The sequence below is a fragment of the Micrasema longulum genome, unplaced genomic scaffold, assembly GCF_059751315.1.
Source record: "Micrasema longulum isolate JH-2025_06_02 unplaced genomic scaffold, ASM5975131v1 h1tg000867l, whole genome shotgun sequence".
Lineage (NCBI taxonomy): Eukaryota > Metazoa > Arthropoda > Insecta > Trichoptera > Brachycentridae > Micrasema > Micrasema longulum.
In genome coordinates, this window is record NW_028278059.1 from 282964 (window position 1) to 296805 (window position 13842).

Consider the following 13842-nt stretch of genomic DNA (forward strand, 5'->3'; position numbering starts at 1 on the left):
TATACTTAATTAATATTTACTTACAACTTTAAAACATAACGTGATTTAGAGGGATGCTAATACAATACCAAATTATAATTTAATGTTTATTTAGTAAATAAAAATATTGTTTATTTTATTAATTAAATCAAATGACATTCAAAATAGTATAAACGAATAATTCTGAGAGCGATTGTGTTTTTGTAACTATTTTACGTAAATCAACATGCATACATAATTATTTTGAACGTGAATACCTAGATTATTTTAAGAAATATATTTAATGGAATGAAATTTAAAACTTACGTTTAAATTTGAATACACTTCCAATAATTTAAATAAGAAAATGGTAAATAAAGTATTGCATAAAAAAGTGTTCAGTTTTAATTTGAAATTGAAAACATTGCTTTAAATACCCGCATTTTACAGTCCAAAATAGAAATATCTGGATTTCATTTCAAAACAAAAAACATGAGGTATTTTTTTTCCGAATTCTTTTAAAACATCAAAGCGAAATTAAATTTTATGTTCAATAAATTTAATGTTTTGTTTTTTACTTGAGGCTTGTACCAATTTGTTATGGCTTAAACTATTTATTATTATTTTACTTAATCAAGTACATTTTTTACATAATCGAAAATATGCAAAACAAATAAAAAATATATGTTTGTTTCATTCAATCAACGTTGAAATAACTTTTTACAAAACAAAGAACGGCCAAGATTGTGAGTTCGATGTACCTAACCAAATAATAATTGGTTGTTTTTAAAATTAAACGATTTTCGTTTTTTGAGTTCTGAAAATGACAATAAAGCAATTTTATTATTCATAAAATGATAACAGCTTGATGTTACTCGTCAAGACAACATGTCCTCAAAATAACATCAACCACAGCGTAAGGATCACAGTTGGACGACGGTCTCCTGTCTTCAAGATACCCTTTCTTTTGTTCTGCGACATTCCTTGGAATCCTTATACTACACCCTCGATTAGCTACCCCTGAGAAAAAAAATAAAGTTTAAAGTTATGTTAATAAATATTTGTATGTAACTACAATCAATGTATGTTTGTACTAATCAGTGAATGTGCTTATTAAAACGCTTGTGGTGATGGTTATATATTTTTGTGTAACAACCATGTTGAAGGTGTATAGTGGGTTTTGCATGTTAGTTTGCATGTTGGTTTAATTGGTGTCCTGATGAAGAAACGAGTATGTCTCGAAACTGGTAAGTGGTTATTTACAAATATTTATTGAAATTAAGAACAAAAAAATAGTTTACAAATTATGTATAATTCACCCCCTTCATTAATTTGTTTTTTCAAATACGCATTTTGATTCATATATTGATTTTTTTGCAGATATTTCTTGATAAAACTCCGTAGTTTATGATTTTGATAAAGTGAAAAATCATTAACATAATTATTCCTTTTCTTTCTTTGTTTCCTCTTTACAGCTTATAGTTGAAAATGGCCCTCAAAATTAAATATTTGGGTAAGTCATAAGAACGCAAATATTAAAAAAAATATATAAATATATTGCATATCAACCATGTCAGGAATTGAACCCGAGATCTCACGCATGGTAGGTAATTGGCTGACTATTACACAACGAGGCCGACTTACGTAATAAATCAGCAGGCGCCGTGGCGCAGTTGATTACACGGCTAACTGATCTTGCTTGGATCGGGTTGTGGTCCCGTGGCTAGCGTCTCGGACTCACGGCTCAAAGGTCCGTGGTTCGGATCCCACTCTACCCCAACTTAATCCCATTTTATAATAGTTGATTATTTACAACTCGTTGAAAAAGGCCCTCAAAATTTAAAATGTGGGTAATTTAAATTATAAAATCGCAAATTTAAAAAAAAAAAAAAAAAACTCTGAAACTGGCGTCGCGGGTTTGGTTCCGCCAGTTGCAAGAAAAAAATTCTTAGATTTTTTTTTCTTTTGGTGTGGTATATTTTTCATAACCTCCTTCCATATTCTCTCTTTCCCACCAGCTGACAATCCTCTAAATAGAGATTTAGTTGGTTAATCCTTAAAAAAAATGTAAAAGCCCTTTGAAGACGTACGAGTAAAAAATATATGAAATTGTAGATGGGCTCGTTTTAAATTTCCATTTAGTCGATTATTTTTATTTACTCATTAATAACTTGTTTCATTTAAGTAGTTTAAAATTACATGATGTGTTATTAAAACCGGTTAATTTGAGTTATATTGAAAGTTTAAAGTGAAGTACGAAGTTCCGAACTTCGTTCTCAAACTTACCAGAGCTGAAATCATGGATGTCAGAAGTCTCGAACTTTCCAGTTAACCGCTCCGCGTTATCTTTCCCTCCATGTGGATCGTATACCTCAATATGCTTCATGTGGCATTTGGACAGCTTCTCTATCGCTCTCTCGATCGCGCTAAAAAGGTTAACAAAATCTTAGTACATTATGCACCGGGACAATAATAGTGGGGCATTTTTCAAAATTTAAAAACATGCAAATATTGACTTATTTTACGACTCAGTTCTCCGCTATAAACGGAAGCTCAGTCTCATCGACAGTAATATCATTTAGCCTCTTTAAAAAAAAAGTAAATATGAAAGCAAAGACAGAAAATATTTAATCTCGTATACATATTTAACGGACGCCACATTTTACACACATTACTCCATAAGCCACACAACATATTTCACAACAATGGAGATGCTGACACAAGTGGAGTCACGTGTTATACATGTTCTCGTCACATTTTGTTGTCCTGTTCAGAAATCGTATTATATTATTGTGTTCTGAACGTAATTGGTTTGTTGATAGGTTTATGACATTTTTTGGAATAATATTACTGTATTTATCCCCTGAAACATAATTATATATATCCTCAGAATCCTATATTTCCTGAATTTTAACTATTTTATTTAAATCTATATTTTTATCATTTTTTCTTTCCTTGGTTCCTCTTTCTCTCCTTCTTAACTCATTATCTGATTCCAAATTCTCCATAATTTAATATGTAAAACATAATGTACTTAAAAAGTAAAACATAATGTACTTTAAAAAAAGTTAATATGTGTTAGCCTTATCTCCTAATCAAAAAATAGCTATTGGTTTTTATTAATTAGGTTATTTCTATTTTATTTATGTATTTTTTATGGTTGTTTAGTACTAAATTTCGACGAACTCCTCTTTTAACCAGTCTGTTTTTGGATGTCTGGAAGATATTGCTTTTAGCAATAAGTCCGCCAAAATACTTGATTGCGCGAGTGGTTGATGAGATTGAGTAGTTTGTGGCTGAATGGACCACCGGTGGATAAAGGTCCACCTATCCTATCCATCCTGTGATCTTCCAACTTTTAATGTTTGTTATTCTCTTCGTCTCTTTGGCCATGGGTTGCTACGGTTGGTATGGAAACAATTTTCCATATCCATAGCAACCAACATCAACAATTACACATTTTTTTGGTTTTTGATCATTTCTGCCAACTTCCGCATGTCAGAATTTTATCTGTCTGCATCTGCTCGTCCCATAATTATCTACCCGCTTCTGAACATTTTTACATCATCTGACCGCTGCTGCGCCACATTCATCATTATATTTTGCAAATAACTTTAGCGAAAGTGCCGTGTTCACCAAAAAGGAAAAACTACTCAAAAGCCAGGACTTGGAGATATCATCCGGGTTCCTGTCCGTGATTTCCTTTCCTGTCTCCCTTAAGGTAGGATTTTTGTCTTCTGAAGTTTGTTTAACCACGTGCTGTTTGATTTCGCATTTTCCATCTCCGCGCAACGCATCTCTTATTTCCCCGCAAATTTTAACACAGATCAACGGATTCAGTCAAATTATACCCGCACAAAAATATAATCGCCACCCCAGTACTTATCATATGTACTTGAAGCTTAAAATAAATAAATGAATAAATATTAGAACAACATGGTCATGCGTGCACAACAATAAACATAAATAAATAAACAAGTCCGAAATTTTCATTTTTGCGGTAAGTATACAAAAATGTCCCCGAATATGTCGCCCCCCGGAAGTATACTGTGCTACTCGTATATGTAAAACAGTCGTTTTGCAGGAGAGCAAAACAAAACCCATTACAATGTATGAATGCTCAAAACTTAATGTTTATTGACACTATAATACCTGATTTGTGTTGTTGCTGTTTAAATAGGAAAAAGCACTGTAACATCATAATTACTGCAGGTAATGTTCGTTCGTCTCCTTAAGATACACCCTGGATAACGCCTAATGAACTGACACAAGTGTCGTCAAACTATTTCTGCTTAGTGAGATCTCTTGGCAATAACATAACAAAAGATTGCTATACGTTAAACATAATATACTGCTGTGTTCTTTCCAATATTTTATTCAAATTATTTTAGAATACACTGCAATTAGTGGTTTATCTCGCTCAACAAATACCATGATACGCAGTGTTTTCCTAAAAAAGAGGGAAAAAATGTGGTTTAAATGCATTTACAACTCTACATTAGCGTACTGCTGGGGGTGCAGTATTTTTAATCTGCCTAATTAATGGCGTAATTCTCATAAATATTTGTGTTTTCATAAATATTCTGATTTTTCTTTCTCACTTGAAATATTTTTTTGATAGGTGGCTTTTAACCGCAGTATTTCCTCACTGAACTAGCTCCTGAAGCGTAAGATTAATCACCTTGCTTTCATGTAATAGATGATCAAGATACGCTGCTTTTTGTGTACAACTGGTACACCGTTGGGTTCAGGAATGGAAATTATGTTGATTAAAAGACATTTTTTACAAATGTTTGTTACATTGTATCATTATTTCTAACATTTTTTTTTTGTTTTTTCACGACGCTTTACAATTTATTGTATATTGATTAATAGAGGTAATTGTATGTTACTCGTAATCACACATGTTTTTTATCAGGGCTGCATATGGCAAAATGCCAATGAAGAGCAGTTTTGTGCTGATCTACTATGGCACACCCGCCATGCCAATTAAGTTATTCAGATTGTCAATAAATTGGTGGACAAATAAACAATTAATTATTGCAACAAATACTTTGCATTGGCATTGGACAATTGAACACCCTACTGATTAGAACATACCCACATTATGAATTGATAATTTGTCTTTGACATATTTGCTATCACTGCCAAATTATGCATACTTCTGTAAAACATTTAGGCGAATGCATTTTGACAGCAATTTAATTGCATTCTGCGAATCGCAATGTTAAATACTAATAAAAATTTACTGCTGTTATTTATGACTTTCTTAGCAAGGAGGTACATAAATAAAAACAAAATATTATTTCTTCAAGTTCAACGAAAAATTTATGGATAATATTGCGAGTGACGTTCGTAAATTACCTTGTTTTCCGATTATGTATTTTTATGTGAAAGCATTATGTGTGCTTGCAGTTTTATATTATGAGAAGTCAATATTGTTTGTTTAATAAAAAAATAAAAATTGGTTCTGAAACAAAGAAAAAATTAAAAGAAAAATTGACAGATGTTTTTATGCGAAAAAGAAAATTAGATTTGCAAACAATCTAATTTTAATATCATGACGATATAAACACCACTTATAATAACTTGCGTATAAGTATTTTATTTTAAAAATGTATTTGGTTGAACAAAAAAGGTAACATTTTACAGAATATTATTTTTTCAGTCTCTCGGTTTTTAGGAAACTTGCTATTTAGTAATACACATGATTTAAATTATTATTCGGCCTTTCAATTTTGTTTTCGCTACTGTTGTGGTTTTTTACATAATTTTAATATAATGCATTATTTTAGCGAAAATGTTGAAGTAATTTCATTTAATTATTAATTTTTAAAACATTTTACTTTCCTCTAGAAAAACTACCATTATTGTATGTTTTATTTGCGAACTGTTATAAAAACATGTATGGAAATAAGTATTTGTCTTGCTACTCAAAAACTAAAAAAATCTCGTTTCTAAATAAACAAAAAATCAGTGTAAGAGTGTTTTCAAATGGTTCGCATCGCGTTTTTTTGATGTAGTAATTGCGTTCTTATTTATTACTATTTTTTTACAGTGTTTGCCATAAGAAAATTTTGAGTAACTATAAGTATAAATATATTCACAATACCAGAATCAAATGAAAAAATCCACTGTTAGTCTAAAAAAAAAAAAAAATTAAAAAAATAAATAAAATGAGAGAGTCTACCTAATTGTATGTATGCGACTTTTGTAATCATATATGTACGTGTATGAGTGAATATGTGAGGTTGGGAGCGTGTGTGGGAGAGTGAGTGCGTGTGTGCATAGGTAAAAAAAATAATAATTTAAAATGTAGAGGGTAAAGAGAGAGCTTGGTGAGAGGTTTAGTTATTTAAAATAATATGTTTACACATAAAAATATTTTACTTTACTAATATTATAAAATGATGCATTTATAAAAAAAATATCATTTTTAAACCTGATTCTAATAAAAACGTTTTATTTTATAATTAAATTGCTGATATCGAGTGAATAATGAATAATGTGCAACGAGTCCCATTAAATGCGGTAGATAACAACAAAATGCAGTGTTAACGATGCTATGTCAATAATAAACATGATAGGTATGACAATACGCGAACGTTGATGCAAAATTAACATTAACATAAATATTTGATATTTCCATAAACATTTTTTAAATTAATTTTTTTCTTACATTACATAGCATACGTATTATCTTTTATTTTTTGGGGCCATTTGTAACAAGTTTTAAAAAACTAACTATGTTTTAGGAAATAAGAACCAAGTTGTGGTAGATTAGGCTTCGAACTTTAAACATCTGATCTACGAGTCCGCGATATTAGCTACGGGATCACAATCCGATTAATATTATAAGTTTAATAATATATTTTCAAAGACTATTTGTGTTCATGTTATTAATTAGAAATGTGAGAAAACTTGCATTAGTACAGTAGCCGGCATTATACAAAATACATCGGGTTTATGAAAGAGACTGCCGCGCCAGCGTAATCAGCAAACTGCGGCTTTTAGAGCGTCGTCTTTGTCATACATACATGCATACAAATACCGAACTCCTGCGACTGAGACGACGCTGTACAAAGTAAGCTGTCTCATTCTTAAGCCCGATGTATTATATTTACTGCAGAGTACTGTAAACATGTGTTTTTTAATTATTCCAAAATACATATATTTTGAAAAATATTCAATATGTGTGTATAATAAAATTACAATAATCTGAATCTACGCAAAATAACAATGTCATATATAGATATGTAATTAAACTAAATACGGTTGACTTGCATAGAGTTTTATGCGGATTGCGAAGGTTAAAGATCTAGGCATCACTTTTGTAAGTTCCCGGACATTTCATGATCAGATCGAAACAGTTTGTAGTAGTTTGTTGAAGATGTTAGGATTCGTCTTGCGTACTGCCAGGGTTTTTGGTAGTACACGAGTACTGAGAATTCTTTATAACTCGTTAGTGCGAAGAAGACTCGAAAGTGGCTCGATGATTTGGGGACCGTGTGAGTTGAAGTACTCTCCTTTGGTGGAGAGGGTTCAGAAGAAATTAGTTCGGTTTCTCTACATGAGGGAGTGCGGATATTATCCATGGCTTTATCCCACTGAGTTCCTCCAGGGTATGCTTGGTTTCAGCAGTTTGAGGACCAGAATGAATGTGTATTTAACTACGCACTTCTTTCGATTGTTGCGCGGTATTATTGGCAACCCTGAAATTTTGTGGATCATAAGCTTTTATGTTCCGGATAATTACCTTAGACAGCGTCAGCATAGACTGTTTTACATTCCAATATTCAGGACCAACCTGCAAATGGTTATGTCCGTTGGAGGGGCTATCTCTGTGTTGAACCATATTACTTTGGACATAGTCATTTTTCACGTCTCTGAGGGATTTTTTCGTTACAAGATTTTCTTACTTTTTTAACATATAATTCTCTGGATATTATGTATACTTATGTGTTATTTTTATATATACCTAATTTTACCTTATTATTTAAATTTTTTCTATATGTATGAATTAAGATATTCCATTTTGTAATATACATATATATTAATAAATAAATTGAAATAATTTTATATGAATATTATTATTTAAATAGCTCGTGTTTCAGACTTATGTAATACGTAGATCAATAATTTCAATCACAAAAAACCCCCAGAGATATAAAATTTACGTTTTAACCGAATGTCGTGTTTTCAAAAAAGGTCCTTAATTGAAATAGAAGCTCGATTCCACCCAATTGGCCGGCTTACTTAAATACTATTATTTTGCATAGAAAAATATGTTTCGAATACTCACACGATGCCATTTTCATTTCTCATGGTGTTGGTAGAGAAGTTTGTATGCGCTCCTGATCCATTCCAGTTGGGTACGGGCTTTGGGTGTAAGCTGACTATAATGCCGTATTCTTCAGCCAATCGATGCAGGATGAACCTCGCCACCCAGACGTCGTCTGCTGCCCTGGTCCCAACACACGGCCCGATCTGGAACTCCCACTGAGCCGGCATGACCTCCGCGTTGGTGCCACTGATCGGCACTCCGGCATAGAGGCAGCAGCGATAATGGGCTTCAACCAGGTCTCGGGCAAACACTTTGTTGGCTCCTACTCCGCAATAATTGGCTATAGGCACTGGGAGGCAGTCCGCGTTTGGCCAGCCGAACGGTCGTTTGTTAAAGTCAAGAAGGAAGTATTCTTGCTCGATGCCGAACCATGGCTCTTCTGACATACAGCGCTGGTAAGCCTCGTCGCATTTTTTCCTGTGATTCGTTTCTATATTAACGTAAAAATAATACATTTGATAATAATAACAAAATAAAGCAATACATAATTATTTTCGGAACATTGAATTAAGTTTTTTCAAAGCCGTAAAGTCATTGATACATTTCTGATCATGTGGTATCAAGAGGAGATATCCAACAGAAGGTTTGTACGAGGTTTTCCTGTAATTTGAATTATTAAATAAGAAAAAACACGAATGACTTTTGCTCAGAAAAATTTTCCTTCTGTGGCTTTAAGAGTATTCAATTTTTTGGATAAACATATAACGTTCTCCAAAACGAAAGCCATTTTCAGGAGAAGAGTACAAATTTGAGTTTTGTCTTAGGGACGAGGCCGTTGCAGGAGACTGCCGCAAGACATTGCGTAGATTTATTTAGTACTATTAAGCATGTTGTCCAGATTGAATCCATTGCCGCGATTATGAGCGGCTACCATCATCGATATATTCTAAGACGGTAAAAACTTATATCGATATTTATGTACGAAATAGTGTATATTTGTTTGAAATCTATTTCTATTGTATTCTATTGTATGAAAAGTATCTTTGTCGGTAACCGGTAATTGAACATTTTTAGAAAAAAAAACAACTAACATATTGTATTTTTCATACAGAAAACTTATTTTACTTTGCAGATAAAATTTAAGATAAATTTGATCTTTTATTATAATTGAGGCCCAGATTATTTCTTGAAATTTACGTTAATTCAATAATTTTTATTTGTGGTGTTCTTTAATAAAATGATGTTTTCGCTTTCTATTTTATTGTATCCCAACTCACCACAGGACTCTTGGCTTCATAGAGTTAGTAATACGTTATGATTTTTTTGGAATATGTATCTTTTTTTGAATAAATAAATGGCTTTTTTCAGTGGTTCTGTGAACATCATATCTCAACTTTAGCTGTTGAAAACAAAAAAATATTAACAATAATCTATCAAATCAATTAAAACAGTGATTCTTATTAACTTAGCGATATTATGTAACTATATTCCACACTAGTTTAATACAATAAATATTGAAAAGTACCACAATGACTTTCAGTATTTAAAAAAAAACATGATCAGCACAAAGTTCTAAGAGCTGACTCATAGAAATAAATAATGCCAAAAAGGCCCAAGTCGTGCACTGCATGTCCTATCATATTGTGTCAACTGTATAATCATGTTTTAATTACTATTCTTCAAACAGTCAATCTTCAAATAATATACAAAATCTGTACTCTTACTTAAGAAGGAAATAACAGTAACTGAGTTTTACGAATTTAAATAAAGTAAACATATTTATATGAAGAAAAAAGCTGAAGTTATCTGTTTGTTTATTCATTCACTGGGTGCGGGCTGGGCGCTGGGCCTACTTTATTTATTTAATCTAACATATAAACGGTGACAGTAATTTACATTAAATTACAATTATTTTATTTATTTTTTCATAAATATAAGTACCATAAAATATTATAATCGATAAAATGGTAAGCTGCACATAATCGCTTGTTACGATGATTTGCCCCTAGAAAATGGGAGCGTAAGAGTTGCACACTTGTCCACCAAAATGTTTGTTTTCTGAGAGTGGAATAAGAAAATGAAAACTAAAAGACTACCACCCATTACTTTGTAAAATAATTTTATAAATATTTTTTTTTCTAAAAACAAGTTCGACATTCAATATTAATTTTTTTCAAATTCAATAACGATCATTTTTTACAATAGCCAAATATTGAAAACTTAAAATCTATTTTGTTTTCATTATAGTTATTCTCACGTTTACACTCAAATATTACCGATTATGTTACTATCATATCTACGTATATAAGAGTCTTCAAATTGAAAGTAATGAGAAAATTTTAATGTCCAATAATTTTTTCAACTTTTTTTTTTCAAAGGTAAGTTTTATTTTTTTGCCTTCTTGTTAAAAGTAGAATAATAAGAAATAAGTTTTCCCGAGTCGTCTAACACTTAAGGTAGGATTATGTTGTTCTCGTTTGTTATGGAGTAGTGTGTTGGGGAGTCATCTGGAGCGTATTGTTTATACGGATATTGTAGGCGCCTCGACACAACACACGAGAGCAATGTAATTATAACCATACAGATGGCTCTTCAACACACTACTCTACAACACACGAGCTCAATACAAGAATATCAGAACAATATTAAGTACAACATTCTAAAACAAGACAAGGACTGTTGATATTAATAAACCATGGACTGAAATTATACAATAAACTACCAGACAAAACCAAACAAAATACCCAGGAGAACTTTTTTTATTTATTTTTTTTATTTATTAATTTTTGTTTTTTTTACAATAAACATAATAATAAAACAAAGTATTAAAAAGATAAAGCACAATTACATAGCAATGAAATACATATTAATGGAAAAATAGTAAACAAAAAAATCCCACAAAGGCGTGGCCTGTTCGTGGGTATACATGAAAATGTTAATGAATTTTTGTTCCTATAATAAATAATGGACAGTTATAATATTTTTGTGTAACATAAGAAAGAAAAAAATTAATATTCTGTAAAAGATAATATGTTTTTTTTTGTAGTAATTAAAAAAGGAAAAAAAATATTTAAAAAAACACAAAAATATTCCCTATTATTAAAGGGCAAAAAAATAAATCATAGAAAAAAAGAGTTCATATCTTTAGGTTGAATCCAGGATAGTGCATGTTTTTTAAAAGAAAGAAAATTTTGAAAGTTTGGAATCAATGAAATATTATCAGTAAAAAAATAATTTAATATTTTTAAATGATGTTAAATATATTTTCATTAATTATAGAATATGAAATAAAAATATTTTATTATCTGGGTGAAATCCGTAAGGGCTTATAAATATATAAATTTCAAATAAAAAAAATGTAATCCTGCCTTTACCTGTTGGCTCATAATTGTATTTGTAGGTGTCGCACATGACAAGGATATTATTCCCTCTCCTAAAAGGATCCTTATAAATAACTTGAGGATATAGGAAGACATCAGAATTTTCCCCCGAGGCTTGTCCAGTAGAACTCCCGTCATAATTCCATTCTGGGATATCTGAAATGAATATACATATTGTAAATATAATCATAAAATTTATAAATATATTGTCTCAGCTTGCTAGAATTTAAATCCGTTTTAAGTCCAGACAAATGCTATCACAAATTATTTATAATACTTGAATACGCAATTTACCTCACTCATTCGTTCATTCATTTAAAATGAGTTAAAATGAACGCTTATGACAAAAAAATATTTTATCTAGTAATAAATTTTTTTTTACAAATACAATAATGCAAATGACATTTTATATGCAGATAACAATATTTATTTACAGACGTATTTATATTTTATCACAATAATATTATTTTCAACAGCAGAATAGAAATTAAGATACGCAACAAATTAAATGAGTATATAAAAGTTTTAAAAATACAAAATAAACATAATACAAGCTTATAATTTTACATGTTTGTACCTACATAATGCAAGCTGAATGATTATGTGATTTTTTTTACAAGAATTAAAAAGTTTATATTAACAAAATAAATGAACCCAATACTAGCTAAGGAAGTATGAAAAAATATAAAATTATTAAAAGTTACATATACACGCTAAAATGGTTAAATATCGAAAGTTATATGTTCAGGATGCGCCTTCTCTGGGTCAACTAATATGATTTATTCGAAGGATTTCTGGAAAAAAAATATTTTTTAATTCGCACGTCCTGTTTCTGTATTTAGAAATCGTTACTTTTAATATATTTGGCAATTTATTAGATTCCTTAAAACCTATGTTTTGCAAAAATCTAATACCGAACTTTGTAGACTTCACAGGTCCAATATAAATGTTATTTTTTATCGAGTACTGTACTGATGGATGTTTCTATTGAAAGCGGGTTTTATGTTACCGTGCAATCTGTGCATTGAGCTGAGAGTTGTATTGATAGTGCATTATCGTTCCCTTACCTGCATCCGATAGTGCATAGCGTACTGCTTGGTACTTAAATTAATTATCTAATAAGTTAACTCCCCAGTGAGTACGCCAAGTGATTATCTTCAAGTATTTAGATTTTTAATACTCAAAACAGTAGATTTCTTTCTTACCCTTTGGACTCTTCGGGATATAATCCAGCGTTCTATCCTTGCTCCGTACATTCTCTCCAGACCCGTCAATCCATATGTAGGTGACCTGGACCTTTCCATCAGGAATCGGGAGATCGTGATACTTCGTCAGGATAGTTTTATCCAAGGAAGTGTTAGGAGAGTCGGTTAAAAAACTGCTTTTACCAGACATGTTCTGAAAATATTTAATTAAAGATAAGAAAAAAGATTTTCATGTTTGCCCATTCGTCTTTTATTAATAAACAGTTACATAAAAAGGTAGCAGTTACTTTTTCGTGAAACCGGGTAAAATAGGTTGCTTCAGTTTTAAAACAATAGCTTTAAATTCAACTTAATAAAACTTTATTTCATCAAACGTTTACTGGGAGATTAATTAGCTAACTGACCTTCCTGACTCTGGGACCCTGGGACCTGACACTGGGACCCCTTTTTGCTAAATAAATACATTCTAAGCCGTACCGTCTAAAAATACTGTATAAATAAGTGTAATAAAAAAATAATAGTTGTCAAGTTTCCTTGTATAAAAATCAATTCAGGATTTAAAAAATAAAATAAAACTGTCAAAAATATTTAAAAAAAATCATAGTGAAGAAAATTCACCCTTATATTTTTACCATATCTTGACTTGAAGAACAAAAAAAATTGTATGGTTTTATAATATAATAAAATAAAATATATAATTGTGATTGAATTTTGTAGCGCTATTTTTTGTTATAAAATACTTCTAGGGCATATTACAAAGTTATTTAGTTATTTTGTAAATAAATCAATTTAATTTTTAAAATTAATACATGAGAATAATGTATTAAGCGCATCACGAAATAAATAATTAATTAACCATGTATCAAAACTTCTGTCAGTGCATTAGTAACAAATATGGCATCAGCGCTGAAGACTGAAGATAACAGATCGTAATGCATTTATTTTATTTTATTTATTTATTTATTCACACTCTTTATCAAAATACAATTCCATATTCACTTTGCCCAGCTAACAA

At 30.7% G+C, this 13842-nt stretch overlaps 1 protein-coding gene across 1 annotated transcript in view; it reads right to left on the reverse strand.

Moving 5' to 3' along the window:
- Positions 1-523: 523 nt before the first annotated feature.
- Positions 524-13842, reverse strand: part of LOC148278521 (glutamine synthetase 2, cytoplasmic-like) — a 31777-nt gene continuing 18458 nt past the window's right edge. Inside the window, exons 2-6 of the mRNA XM_088231277.1 lie at positions 12828-13020; positions 11617-11778; positions 8261-8732; positions 2245-2384; positions 524-978 (exon numbers count right to left, since the gene is read on the reverse strand). Of these exons, the coding sequence (XP_088087403.1) occupies positions 830-978; positions 2245-2384; positions 8261-8732; positions 11617-11778; positions 12828-13017 (1113 nt within the window). The 5' untranslated portion in view covers positions 13018-13020 and the 3' untranslated portion in view covers positions 524-829. The remainder of the gene's footprint in view (positions 979-2244; positions 2385-8260; positions 8733-11616; positions 11779-12827; positions 13021-13842) is intronic.